Source organism: Myotis yumanensis, unplaced genomic scaffold, assembly GCF_028538775.1.
Source record: "Myotis yumanensis isolate MYYU_CA2020_CCGP unplaced genomic scaffold, mMyoYum1.0.hap1 SCAF_5, whole genome shotgun sequence".
NCBI classification, from domain to species: Eukaryota; Metazoa; Chordata; class Mammalia; order Chiroptera; family Vespertilionidae; genus Myotis; species Myotis yumanensis.
Genome location: NW_027223756.1, coordinates 73,314,891 through 73,328,781, shown reverse-complemented (window position 1 = coordinate 73,328,781; position 13,891 = coordinate 73,314,891). Strand labels below are relative to the sequence as shown.

The 13,891-nt window shown below is 49.3% G+C and overlaps 1 protein-coding gene across 1 annotated transcript; it reads left to right on the top strand.

The window, feature by feature from the left end:
- Positions 1–516: 516 nt before the first annotated feature.
- On the top strand, positions 517–11,918 carry PRSS55 (serine protease 55). Its single transcript, XM_070416954.1, is given in 6 exon segments — positions 517–532; positions 1,607–1,672; positions 3,893–4,085; positions 5,419–5,669; positions 7,077–7,219; positions 11,491–11,918. Coding segments are annotated over 6 exon segments (1,005 nt in total). The 3' UTR covers positions 11,827–11,918.
- Positions 11,919–13,891: the final 1,973 nt, after the last annotated feature.

The window sequence follows — 13,891 nt, the reverse complement described above, 5'->3', positions numbered from 1 at the left end:
TGGAAAACACTTGTTCTTGATCTGAAATTCAAATGTAACTGGGCATCCTGGATACTTATTTGCTCAATCTGGCAGCCTTAACCTGCACTGAGTGTGTTCCCTAGTCCAGTTCTAGAACTGCTGGCCAGGATGGTGGTAAACAAAGTCACTACAATAGGGCTGCCCTAGGGACCTCTGGAACCTCGGCCAGGCACCAGTCCTAGGCAGCCTATGTCATCATGTGCCTCCTTTACTCGTCGAATTTCTATAGATTCCTTATAGAGCTTCTCTCCACACTTGGGCCCCTATGTTCATCCAGTTCTGGTGGGGAGTCATTCCCATTGTGATCTATAGGATTGGTGCCCTCTGGTGTTGTGGCTAGGCATGGCAGTTTTGTCTCACCCAGGCATCCCACCCAGGCATGGTGCAGCCCACTGTTACTGTGAAGAAGCTTGGCAAAGAAATGCCGCACAGTGAATGAATATGTCACAAGCAATAGGGCCCATGTTAATAGGAGAGATATAGCCCCAGCGGAAAATGGGTCTTCTTAGAGGTGAGCTGTGATTTTGTCCGGATACTTTTCTAGAAAGTGAGCAGCAGTTGTGAGTGGGTGTGCCTGTCATCCCTGCATCCCCACTGGTGGGATCAGCTGTCATCCTTCCAGTCAGACCCTGCCCAGGTTTCTCCTCTCCTCACCCCCAGAACCAACAGTAGGTGAGCAAAGGAGAAGCTGCAGGTATTTGGCCAGGGGTGGTGGCAGGGCCAGGGGAGGGAGGGAGCCAAATTCAAAGGAAGCACAAAGGGAAAGCCCAGAGCTTCCCTGTTGGGGTCCAGCCCCAACAGGTCCAGGGGTCCCCAAAGGTGTGGACGGAGTTGGCGAAGAAGGAATGACACGGAGGGGTCACAATTGATCAGCAGCCTAGCCAGGTTCTCCAGCCAAGTTCTGGTCAGGATCTCCAGAGACGTTCTGGTTAGGATCTCCAGCCAAGTTCTGGTTAGGATCTCTGGCGAAGTTCTGATCAGGATCTCCAGCGAAGTTCTGGCTAGGAGCTCCAGCCAAGTTCTGTCCAGGATCTTTTGCCATGTTCTCTCGCTAGGTTCTCCAGCCAGGTTCTATCCAGGTTCTTCAGCCAGGTTCAGTCACCAGGTTCTAGTCAGGTTCTCTTGCCATGTTCTATCCAGGTTCTGTCTCTAGGTTCTGTTTTTAGGTTCTGTCTCTCTCTAGGTTCTGTCCCTAGGTTCTGTCCCTAGGTTCTCCAGGTTCTATTTAGGTTCTCCTGCCAGTCTTCAGTTGTGGCAGGCCAGGCCAGGTGGCCTGAAATCTTTGGGACCTTTGCCCATATGCCCTTAAAAAAGGCTTAGCCTTTCGTCAGGGCCAGGATGTTCTGTTGAGGACGCAGATGAGGTGTTATTCAGGACAGGTGAGGACAGCACCATCCATGGCCACATAACAGGCTGGCCCAACCCTGATAGTGGACACCTGGGCGCTGAGGAGCAGCTGCAGGGAGGGGCCATGGAGAGGGGAGAGTAGCTGGAGATGTAGTAAAACGAGGCCACACCTGGGTCACATAATCTTGTTTTGAGCTTCACAACTTTACTTGAGAGCATTGTTATCCCTTTTCTGCAGATGAGCAAGTTGCCAGCGAGGCTGTCCTGAGGGTGCCTGTGTCCAATGCACCCGAGTCAGTGCATGGTAAGTGTGAGGTCAACAGGAAGGTCCAAATCCATGACCCAGGATCAAACCTGCAGATGTGAGGGGAAGCCATGGGCCAGGAATTTACATCTGTGAGTCTGATCCTTTCATCTTTAGATGTGGTCAGGGGCTTACCTGGGGGTTGGGACATCATGTGGAATAAACCTAGAAAGTGGTGAGAGCAGGATTGTCACCTGCTAGGTTGGGCATGAAGGAAGGCCAGGTCCATGTTGGCAGCCCCAGGTCAGAGGCAACTGCCACCCCCTCACCCCTGCCACCCCCACCCCGTGTTAGTGCTGGGGGAGGCCCCCTGGGACGCCTGAGCTCTGCCCCATCCTCGAGGTCCAGCCTGGTAGTCCCTCACTCGGGCCTCAGGCGCGCATTCACAGGGACCTCTGACCTGACAGGCTCTGTGAGAGAGGAGGCATTTGAGCCGTAAAATGGGTTACTTAGAGCAGGAACCACAAGCAAGGTGCCCACCAAGGACTTGGTGAAGGGTGGGCGTGCCCAGGTCATCGGGAAGAGGATCTCAGAAAAGATGATTTCAAGGATGAGGGCCCTCTGTGCAGCCATGTTAGGAACAAATGGCAAGAAGAGAAGCCTGCAGGACCCAAGTTCTCAACCACTCAGCCCATTGTGACATCGCCAGCTGGGCCGGCTGGGAGAGAAGAGGCCATGGCAGTGTCTTTCCCCTCAGCCCTGGCTTCCGCCACCTCCTGGGCCAGCAGCAAAGCCAAGGGTCATGTTCCTGTTATCAGTTTTGCTGCTCATGTCCCAAGCCAGGGGCACACTTCTTGGTATGTTGACTCCTCCCCCGCCCCACCTCCCTATTCCAATCCCCCCCCAACCCCCCCATGGCCAGAGCAGCTCTCCCAGGCGGGGAGGGGTGGGGAAGGGCTTGATAGTGGCCCTGCTCATGTCCTTCTTCCAGTCAGTGGTGAGCATTAGGGGCAGTGGAGGGAGTCGGTTAGCGAGCTCATTGATTAATTAATTGACTACAACAAACACTAAAGGAGTGGCTCCTCTCCTGGGAGCTGGGCCAGGACTCTCTCTCCAGAGACAGATTTCTCTTCTCTGCACAGGCAGCTGCAGCCTGTGCTCTCGGCCTCCCAGGAAACAGAATGTTCTAGAACAGTTCAGGACTTCTGGAAGGTTCAGGCCCCTTTCTGGGACCGTTCTGGTTTCTCACATGAATTAGCTTCCTAGGGCTGCTGGAACCAACCACCACAAACTTAGTGGCTTCAACAACACACATTTCTTATCTTACAGTTAGTTCTGTTGAATGCAGATCAGACACGGGTCTCCCTGGGTAAGATCAAGGTGTCAGCAGGACTGCATTCCCTTCAGAGCCTCTGGGGAGAACCTTTGCCCTTTCTAGCTTCTGAAGGTCATCCCCATTCCTCAGCTTGGGGCCCCTTCTTCCATCTTCCAAGGCAGCTCTGTGCCTTTCTTCCCTAGTCACATCTTTCTTCTTCTTCTGCCTGGTCCACTACCATTAAGGACCCTTGGGATTCATTGTGGCCACTCAGATTACCCAGGACAATCTCCCCAGTTTATTTTTATTTTAAATATATTTTCATTGATTTCAGAGAGTAAGGGAAAGAGAGAGAGAAACATCAATGATGAAAGAGAATCATTGATCAACTGCCTCCTGCATGCCCCCTACTGGGGATCAAACCTGCCACCTGGGCATGTGTCCTGATAGAGAATTGAACTGTGACCTCCTGGTTCATAGGTCGATGCTCAACCACTGAGCCACACTGGCCGGGCCAATCTCCCTATTTTTAAATCAGCTGATTAGCAACTTTAATTCCATCTCCAAAATCCCTTTTGCCTTAAAGCACTATCCATCAGTGCTTTAGGACATGGACATCTTTGCGGGGAGGAGGGTGTTATTCTGCCTGCCACTCCATAGTTGGTGTTGGACAAATCTTTTCCTCTGATTTCTCTTGGGTGAGAACAGAGACAAGCTCAGTGAAGAGAGTCTCCTGAGATCACAATGCTGGAGGGGGCAGAGCCAACACTTCTGACCCGTGTCCCAGGCGCTGTGCTATGAACATAAAGCATCGGCTGGCTTACTCGTGTATCTGGGTGCTTCCCTGAGCCAGCCTCAGATGCCTCATGTCTAGAATGAGCATAACGGTAGCTACCTAGAGGCCTCCTATAGATATTGATTGAGTGGTTTCGTCTTTTCCCTTCCCTCCTCTTCCATGCCACCAGCATGCGGCGAAAGACCCATTTTTGAGGGAGGATCTCAGTATTCCAGAATCATAGAGGGGATGGAGGCTGAGGAGGGCGAGTTCCCATGGATGGTGAGTATTCAGACAAGAAATCAACATTTTTGTGGCGGCACGATCATCAACAATTGGTGGATTGTCACTGCGGCTCACTGCTTATCAAATGAGGAAGTAGAGTAAGTATCAAGAGCCCATCCCTGTTGCTTCTGACACTGTCCACCCCCGGAGTGTCCCCACACTCAGGCAGACCTGATTGCTAAAGGGAGTCCCAGGGCCTGTCAGTCCTGAGTCAGACATGATGGCCCTGGGGCTGAGGAGGCGGTGAACCCCTGCTGTGTCCACCTTGCGGTCACCCAGGGCCGGTAACTAGGGCTTCTCTGTGATCACACACCCCAGGAGCATCTGGCCTGGCAGAGTTAAAGGACTTGGTCCATTTACCTCTCCTAGGACAGACAAATCCTTCCAGGAAGAAATTTTCCTATTTCTGAAAGCCTGGGTTTCCAGGCCTTTGGACACCCCCACTTCCCTGCTCCCTGTAGAGTTTTCTTTGAGCTCCAGGAGATGGGTGGCAAACCCAGCATTTACTGATTACTAATCATGGCCCAGTGACCATGTAAGCAACTACGTATATTATTTCATCGTACAACAACCCTCTGAGGCAGATAGAATGAACAACCATATTTTATAGAGAAGGAAACTGAGATCCAACTGACTTTAAAGCAGCGATTCTCAACCTGTGGGTCGCGACCCCTTTGGCAGTCGAACGACCCTTTCCACAGGGGTCGCCTAAGACCATCCTGCATATCAGATATTTACATTATGATTCATAACAGTAGCAACATTACAGTTATGAAGTAGCAATGAAAATAATTTTATGGTTGGGTCACAACACAAGGAACTGTATTTAAAGGGCCAGAGGGTTGAGAACCACTGCTTTAAAGGGTAAATGGAGCATCTGGGAAAGTTTCGCCATGGCATGACCACGTAGCTTGTTGCATCTGCCCACATGGGATACTTAAAGACAGGCTATTGGAAAGTTCCTAGCCATTCTGCCTGGAGGGAATTCCTGAATTATGACTGAAGACTCTTTCTGTTTAATCAGTGGCATGTCTGGATTAAACTCCAGTCTGGGGTCTCTAAGTTGCTGGCAGGCGAATCGATGTAATACTACCTTACCTCTCTGTGGGCTGGTTTGATTTGTGCCAGGTGGTGGCTTCTTTGGAGCAGCCAAAGCTAAGCTCTGCCCTGGCCCCATTAGGAGGGGTGTCCCCTCCACACCTCTGGGACTGTGCTGGGTACCGTGTCGCTGTGGTCTGCCACAAAGACTGCTTTGCCCTCCTTTGTTACCTTTTTAAAAGTATCATATCTTTTTAGCAACAGCCCCAGTAGAACAAGTTGTAAAGGCCCCTAGAAATATATGGGAGGTAGGTTCTGGGGGCACAGAAAATTCTGGGTGCTTGGTGACTTTCCTTCCGCTCCACCTGCCCTCTCCGGTTCTGTGCCACCCAGGCCCATAGACCTGAGCGTTGTGCTGGGAACCAACGACTTGCGGAGCCCCTCCCTGGAAGTGAAGGGGGTCACCAGCATAGTGATTCACAAGGACTTCGAAAGGTTCACCATGGACAACGACATCGCCTTGCTGCTGTTGAACACAGACATCAGGTTCAGCGGCCTGAAGGAGCCCATCTGCATGCCCAGGCAGCCCGGCCCCGCCAAGTGGAGCAAATGCTGGGTGGCAGGATGGGGGCAGACCAAACCTGGTACGTGACTGCACAGCAGCTTCTGCGAGCCGCTGGGGGAGAAGCCAATCACAGGCATCTGGAGATGGGCCACTCAATCCAAAGGAGGCAGGAGGAGGGTGAAAGGAGAGAGGGCTGAGGGGCAGGGGCGAGAAAAGAACTTGCATTGGAGCAAATTCCTGCCCAGCAGAGGCTCCCAGAGACCCAATCTCAGCCTCTGAGGGCCAAGGAAGCATCACCCCAAGGCCCAGGCTGAGATGCCAGGTCTGAGACTGCCCCGGGTGTGGGCGTGTTCAGCCAGCACAGAGCAGTCTTGTTTGTTTGTGTAATTGAATTTAAACTCTCCGGTTTGCCAGGGGCCACTCTCCTCTTTTCTCTTTCACATCTCCCTTGATTCACACATCAATGTCTCCCACCTGGTTTGTACAGGCATTCAAGATGCCTGTCCGGGCTCAGACCTTTGATGGCCCTGGAGTGTTGCCCAGCCAGTCTGAGAATCTGCTGTTACTTGTTCCCTGTTGTTGCACTGTGGCTTGGCCAAAACAGGAGGAACTTGTACCAGGGCAGAAAAGGATTACGAAAGCCTTGCTGGACTGTCCCCAAAGAAAACTCAACAAAACCAAGAGCCAATAGGTAGGGGATGGGAACAGCACAGCACTGTCTCAGGCCTGAGGGAGACTCTGGGTCCACAGGGACGCCTTGCACCGAGCTGAGGTCTGGAAAAAGGGAGGGATTGCAGGAGTTCAGTAGCTAGAGAGCCACTGGCGTGTGATTGCTTCTGCGCTCCAGGCACCCCTCGAAAGTTAGAAGTGAAGGAGGAGGAGGCCTCCAGATTAAAAAGAGTCAATAAGGAGTAGTATTTTGAAAGGTCTATGTGGTCAGAGTTGGTGAGCTAGAAAGAAGCCGGCTGGAAAGGGCCCGGGCCAGTCCCCTGTGAAGACCTGCAGCCAACCTCCCCTGCCCGGGGGACCGGAAAACTTCCCACTGGGAGTGCAGGTCCACGCTCAGCAGCCCCGTGTCAGGGGAGGGCCATCCTCTCATACTGAAAAGTGGCCATCGGCAGGCAGGAAGAGGAGGCAGGACTATGCTGAGAAATGACCAATAGCCACTTCCAAGAGGTCAAGTCTGTAAGGCTGGTTGGAGTCAAGCTGGAAGTCTTCTTGGAAGCAGGGGTCTGATTTTGAATGAGAGCAATGATTCGAGTAGGTGGGGAATTGTGGGAAACCTGGGGTGGTGGAGTGAGTGAGCTGCGTGGGATTGAAGGAAGGAAGGAGCGACGGGGGGAAGTGGTGAGGATGTGGAGGAAGGTGGAGGGCGGCTGGTGGGCTGCGGGGATGCGCAGGGTGGTCTAGGGCAGGTCACTTGCATTACTGACACACACAGACTGCTGTCCAGCGACTTTCCTGATGTGCTTTCTCTGTGGGCCAGGTGACAAACACTCTGAGACCACTGACCTGATGAAAGTGCCAATGGTCATCATGGATCGGAGGGAATGTAGAAAGGTGTTTCCAAAGCTTACCAAAAACATGCTGTGCGCTGGGTATGAGAATAAGAGCTACGATTCCTGCCAGGTAACTAGGGGTGTCCCCTCCCTCTCTCTCCAGGCCTTCATCCCCTCAGGGCTGCCAAGGCAAGGGTGTCCTCTCTCCACTGGGAATAAACAGTGAGTCTGGGAAATGTGTGGGAATCAGGGCGTGGCCCTGGGAATGGGGACATGGATTGGGAAATACTCATTATGAGGTTCTTAGAGTGATACCAAAAACACAGTTCGAAAGAGGGAAAATTGATAAATTGGACCTCATCAAAACAAAGATTTTTTTTCTCTGTGAAAGACCCTAGTAAGAGGATGAAAAGACAAGCTACAGATTGGGAGATAATATCCCACAAAGGTATTATACTTAGAATAGATAATGAACTTTCAAACTCGACAGTAGAAAAACAAACCCTGCAATTAGAAAATGGGCCAAAGACATGAACAGACATTGCACTGAGGAGGATAAGCGGATGGTAAATAAGAACATGAAAAGATGTTCAGTGTCATTGGCCATTAAGCCAATGCAAATTCAAACCACAATGAGACATCACTACACGCCTCTCAGAGTGGATAAAATTTTTTTTAAAAAGTGACAACGCCAAATGCTGACAAGAATGCTGAGAAACTGGACACATTGCTGGTGGGACTTGAAAATAGCCCAAGCACTCTGGAAAACAGTTTGCCAGTTTCTTAAAAAGTGGCACATGCTTTGGCCACATAATCTAGCAAATGCTACTCTCAGGCATTCATTTCAGATAAATGAAGGCTTGTGTTCACACCGAAACCTGTACAGGAGGCTCTATAACAGCTGTATTCATAATAGCCAAGCATGGGAAACAACGTCTTTTGAGACGTGGATGGTTAAATAAACTATGGTACATCCATACCGCGCAATTCCACTCAGCTATGATAGAAACAACTATTGATACATGCAACAACGTGGCGGGGTCTCCAGAGGCTTATGTGGTGTGAAATCAGCCAGCCCCCAAAGGGCCCGCACTGCATGATGCCAGCTACATAACGTTCTTGAAATGACAAAATCGTAGAATTGGAGACAGATTGTTGGTTGCAGCAGAGGTCTAAGGAGGGGCTGGGAGAGGGAAGGAGATGGATATAGCCTAATGGGCACCATGAGGGAGCCCTGTGATGATGGAAGTGTTCTCAGTTTGACTGTATCAGGGTCAGTATCCTGCTTGTGACTATTATACTGTGGTTTTGCAAGATGTTGTTCTTGGGGGAAACATGAAAAGGGTACATGGAATCTCTCTGTATGATTTCTTACAAGTGCATATGAATCTATAATTGTATCAAAAATTTAAAAAACAGCCCTTGCCAGCATCTCAGTGGTTAGAGCATCGGCCCTTGCACTGAAGGGTTGAGGATTTGATTCCCGGTCAGGGCTTGTACCTGGCTTGCAGGTTAGATCCCCAGCCCTGGTCAAGCACATGCGGGAAGAGACCAATCAATATGTCTCTCTCACATCGATGTCTCTCTCTCTCTCTCTCTCTCTCTCTCTCTCTCTCTCTCTCTCTCTCCTCCCTCCCTCCCTTTCACTCTCTGTAAAAATTAATGGGAAAAATATCATCCAGTAAGAATTAACAAAAAAATAAATAAAAACAAAGAGAAGACAAAGCTTCCTAGACACAGTGGTTAAAGGAAGATCTGGGATCACAGCCATGCCATAGACCTAAAGGAGCAACCAGTTCAAGCTAGAGCCAGAGACAAAGAGCTCTAAATAGCAATGGAGGGCGGGGAGAGGGAGGGCTGGGGGGAGACAGCATTCAGCAGACAATGTGAAAAGAAAGAGAGCGTCCCAGAGAGAACATGAGGGAAATCAGAGGCGTGAAATGGCATCATGTGATCAGGGAAGTTCCAGGGTTTCAGAAGCCAGAGGTGACAGAAGCTGAGTGTGGGCAGGTGAGCAGCGCGGTAAGGGAGGTCGTGCCATGTGTGGGAGACTACTGTTATCCCAGGCTGTCGCTCCTATGCTCACGCAAGAATATAAGAAGCAGGCCCCACCCATACTCCCACTCTCCTTCCAATCTCTTTGATTCAACCCCGTCCCATATTCCAATGGCCAAACCAACTGTGGCCACATCTGAAATCAAGTGCCATCTCTGGCGATGTTTTCTGCACCCTCTGCTGCAGTAGCTGGATGTCCATCCGGAGTCTAGGCTTTTTGTTGCAATCTCTTGCAACAAAAAGTGCACCTTAATGAGAGCTTCGAAAATTCTCTATTAGTTAAGTGTTCTGTAAATAAATGTGCTATTATCGTTTTAAGCCTTTTTTTTTAAGTTGTGAAATGAAAAGCTTTGCCCTCTGTGTAGAAAGCTTTGTATTGTCCACGATAAGCTGACAGTGATCCAGTCAAGGAAATTTTCCTGAAATTATACAACATTATCATCACTTTAGAACAAAGAAACCATTTAAAAATAATTGCCCTTAAAAATAAAATCACACTTTTAAATTTAGCCAACTTTAAAAAAGCATGTAATCACATATTAAGAGAAATGATCATTTTAGGATGATAGCATTTAAATATGTTCAAAATAATGGCAGTAAAATTATGCTATGCTTAAAATACAAATTAGCAGTAAATGCTAAAATTAAAAACAGTTAGTTTTTTGGGTTTACTTTTCCCAGAACTTTTCTTCTTTGTAATCTCCTGGTTAAGGTTATAGTGTGGGAAAAAAAAGTTCAATTAAAAAACCATTTTTAAGTGGCATAGTCAAGCAAAATATAACATCGCACATATGCTGGCTAGTAACAATACTTTGTGAGTGATTTACAGAGTTTAAAAAATTTCATCTGCTGACAATCTCGGAAAGGAGTTGGTATTATCTCTATTTTAATCACACGGAAACTGAGGCTTTAAAAAGTTACTTGCCCAAGGACCATTCTCTCCTTGTTATGTAAGAAAATAAATAATCAAGGCAACATATTGATAAAAATTGTATAACATGCATGCCTTCATAAAACATCATTCATGGGAGGAGCTATTTGAGTAGAGATCCTGTTTATTTGGTTTTTGCCCCATGACTTTGAAACAGAACTAGCACCAAAAAAAGCGCACACCCACAAAAAACAGACAAGTAGTAGAGCAAACGCTTTGTAGGAAAGGGGGAATTTTGGTTTTGGCCAATGCTTACTGTGTGTCCTTGAACCCCAACCTCTCTGTAATTCTGCTCTATTTAACCCTCTATTTGGTGATGCATTCCACAGCCAACCCAAACTCCACTTGCAAACACTTTATTAATTATCTTCTCCTGCACTTTATCTCTCTAAGCACACTCCATGACCTGGGAACTAGTCACCACCATCTATGTCCAATGTCACCAGTCATCAGATCATGTGGATTTTAATTCATTCCTCCCCATCCTGACCTTCAGATCCTCACCATTTCACTTCGTCTTATCCAGTCCCTCTACCTTCTGTCTGGCTCCTCTCTGCATGGTCTGTCAAATTCCTAATCATCCTTCAAACAAAGTGCCTTGAAGTCTCTTCTGACAGAACTCTCCCTCAACAGAATCAGTTCCTCGCCCTCTGCACTGCTTCTAGATTTGTTCATACTTCTCCTGCCCATCAAACACAGTTTATATTATCTCCCCCACTAGAGCATAAGGTCTTGTATCCCAATTGCCTAACAATTAGTTTTTCCTCAATGAAAATTTGTGAAATGGGAATGATCAAACCTCTTTGGACATTCAATTTTCTTATTAGAAAATAGGAATCAAAACACCAACCTCACAGAGATATGAGGTGGTGGGGTTGATGAGAAAAAAGAAAGTTCAGGGGCTAACACAATGCTCTGCACATGTCCAGGAAATATTAGTCCTCCTCCCCCTCCCCCCTGCCAGAGTCTAATCATTCTAGTCACCTGTTTATGATCATGGAAGAGGCCATCTCTCCGCTTCTTTTGGCCTGTGAATATTTACTTTGACTTCTAGCTCCCATCTGCAGATGGAGTTCTTTTTCACCAGGGCCTTCTTCCTCTTCCTCTTCCTCTTCCTCTTCCTCTTCCTCTTCCTCTTCCTCCTCCTCCTCCTCCTCCTCCTCCTCCTCTTCCATCTTTAGTCCTACCCCATCCACTGCCCACAGTCTACAACCCACAGTTCCCAGAGCCAACCTGACAGCAACACACTCCCCCGGGGGCCTGGGATTGAGGTGGGCCGTGGACAGCAATGACAGATTTCCTTTGGCAGCCCGGAGGAGGGGAGGTCAATGGGTCCTCTTCCATCCATGAAAATTACTACACAAATGGGCAGTTTAGAATGAGACTTGCTACTGAACTGTGTTCTCTGCCCACAGGGTGACAGTGGAGGGCCTCTGGTCTGCACCACAGAATCCGACAGGAAGTGGTACCAGGTGGGCATCATCAGCTGGGGAAGGAGCTGTGGACGGAAGAACATTCCAGGAATTTACACCTTGTTAGATAATTATAGCCCCTGGATCAAGAATGTGACGGAGGTGGAGGGAAGGCCCTATGACTCTGAGAAAATAAGAACTGAGGAGGTGAGCGCTCCTTCCCCAGAGATACTGATGAGATCCAAGGCCTCCGAATTCCCAGAGCCAGGTGGCGCCAGACTCTGGCTCCTGCTCTGCCTTCTGTCCTACATGCTGTTCTAAGCCATTTTCTACTGGTGATAACACAAGTGCTATTCCGTAACCAAGGAGGGTGTGTGAGAATGTGTTTGAATGATTGTAGCCATGTGGCTACATTGGGGAGAAGCGAGTAGTGAGGTGGAGAGAACAGATGTTGACAGGGACTGTTTCTCAAAAGGGCTTCCAAGTGGAGGCCACAATGACCCCAGTCCCTCCAGTTTGCATCCTACCAGCTAAGCAGCCTCAGTGGAAACAGCACCTTGTTCCCGACAATTCCAGTAAGTCTGTGGTCTAACTCTTGTGACTCAGAAGCCCCACAAATGACCCGAAAGCTTCTACATCTACCTGGAAGTAGACTCCTATCTCTTGTAGCCACAGGGCTGAGACGGCTAAAATCAAACTCACAACCTCATCCTTCGACTGGCTGAATTACAGGGTGAGCTATACCCCCAGCCTTGCAGGGTGTCTATCTACTATTAAAGGCATTGGTGGAGAAGGAATGTGATCCTGAACATTTGAATGGGGATGTGTGAGAAGACCCTGATGGAACTGGGACACTGGGCCCCTGAGTTCTGATGAGTTTTCTTTGCCAGTGGCCACAGTCTCTCCCTCCCCGCGCCCCTCCCCCGCCCCCCAGTAAGAGGGACGGACCTCTTTGCCCACCCCAGGGTGTTAACCCTGCACTGCTGAGGAAAGGGCCATGGCCTTCCCTGAGGCAGCTGTCAAGCAAGACAATGCTGATTCTCCTGGGGACCCCACTCCACCGCCCTCCCTGCTTCTATAACTAGACTCAAGTCCTGGAAGAGCCCTACAGGTGAAGCACAAAGCATGACCCATGAGGAGGGACACGCACCCCAAAAGAACCTCTTCAGTTTTCTAATTCGTACCGATAGAAATCTAGGCAATGTGTGGGAATGGATATTGAGGGTGGGGTGATGGTGGGAGGAACATACATTTGCATCAGGTAAATTGATTGAGATGGGCTCACGAAGCAGGGATTCTGCATCTAATGTTACATTTGCATCCACTGTTCCCAGAGTCAGGAAGGGCTCTACCAGTCTGTGTGGCTGAAGCATGCACTAAAAGGAGACCCACTGAGAGTGAGTTAGAAAGGCTGGGCCTGCCTTGGTGAAATGCAGAGGGGGATTGGAATGTTGGCGTGGATTTGTCATTTGGGACCTAGTCGCCCACCCTGAGAAAAGACATAATTTTGCGAGTGAGCCCAGCATCCTAGGAGAGCTCTGTGGTCGTTCTTCCCTGAAGGCCAGACCTCACAGGGGTACCTGCAGCCACTGAATTGGGAAACCTGAATGCAATGGGGGTAACTGGATCCTCAAATGGCAGGAGATAATGGGGGCACTCAATCGACAAAGGGTAGGTGGTTGTGGTTACTGACTGAAAAGAGAGTCAAAGCAGCAATTAGAATAGTCCTATATGCACAGAGCCGTGATGTTAGCTCACTGATCATGGTGTTCTGTGTAAGCAGAAAAATTCTAGGTCAAATAAATAAAGTCTAATCTGAATCATAAAAACAGAGAGTCATGGCCCCTCAATCAGTTCTCAGACTTGAGCCAGTTTACAGCCCAGTGCCCCCTGAATGAAGGGGAGGCTGGGTCCCCCAATGAGGGAGTCCCGTGCTCTACCAAATGTTTATATGCTAATCTTTCTCCCAGCCCTCCCCAAGGGACCACAGCCTTTCACCAGGGTAACTGCACTGGGGAAAAGGAGATAATCAGGCCTTTGGGGGGCCACTGCCCACTGGCTCTGACCTGACAGATTCCAGGGGACCCAGGGTCCCTGTGGCCCACCAGTCAGAGAAGGGGCTTGTGGAGGTCAGGTGAGCAAGTCCATCTCACCATGGGCCCAAGGAGTCCCCAGATCCATCCCGTGGTTGCTCCCCAGTTCTAGGATGTATAATTATGATAGATGCACTGAGTACCTGGCAGCATCCCCACACTGGTCCCTGGCCTGGGAGTGAAGGATATTATGTGGGAAAAGCCAAGTGGAAGCCACCAGAACTGCCCCTACCTGGAAAATAGTGAACCAAAGTAACACCACGCTCCTGGAAAGACTGCAGAGATGAGTGCCACCATCAGGGCCTACGGGA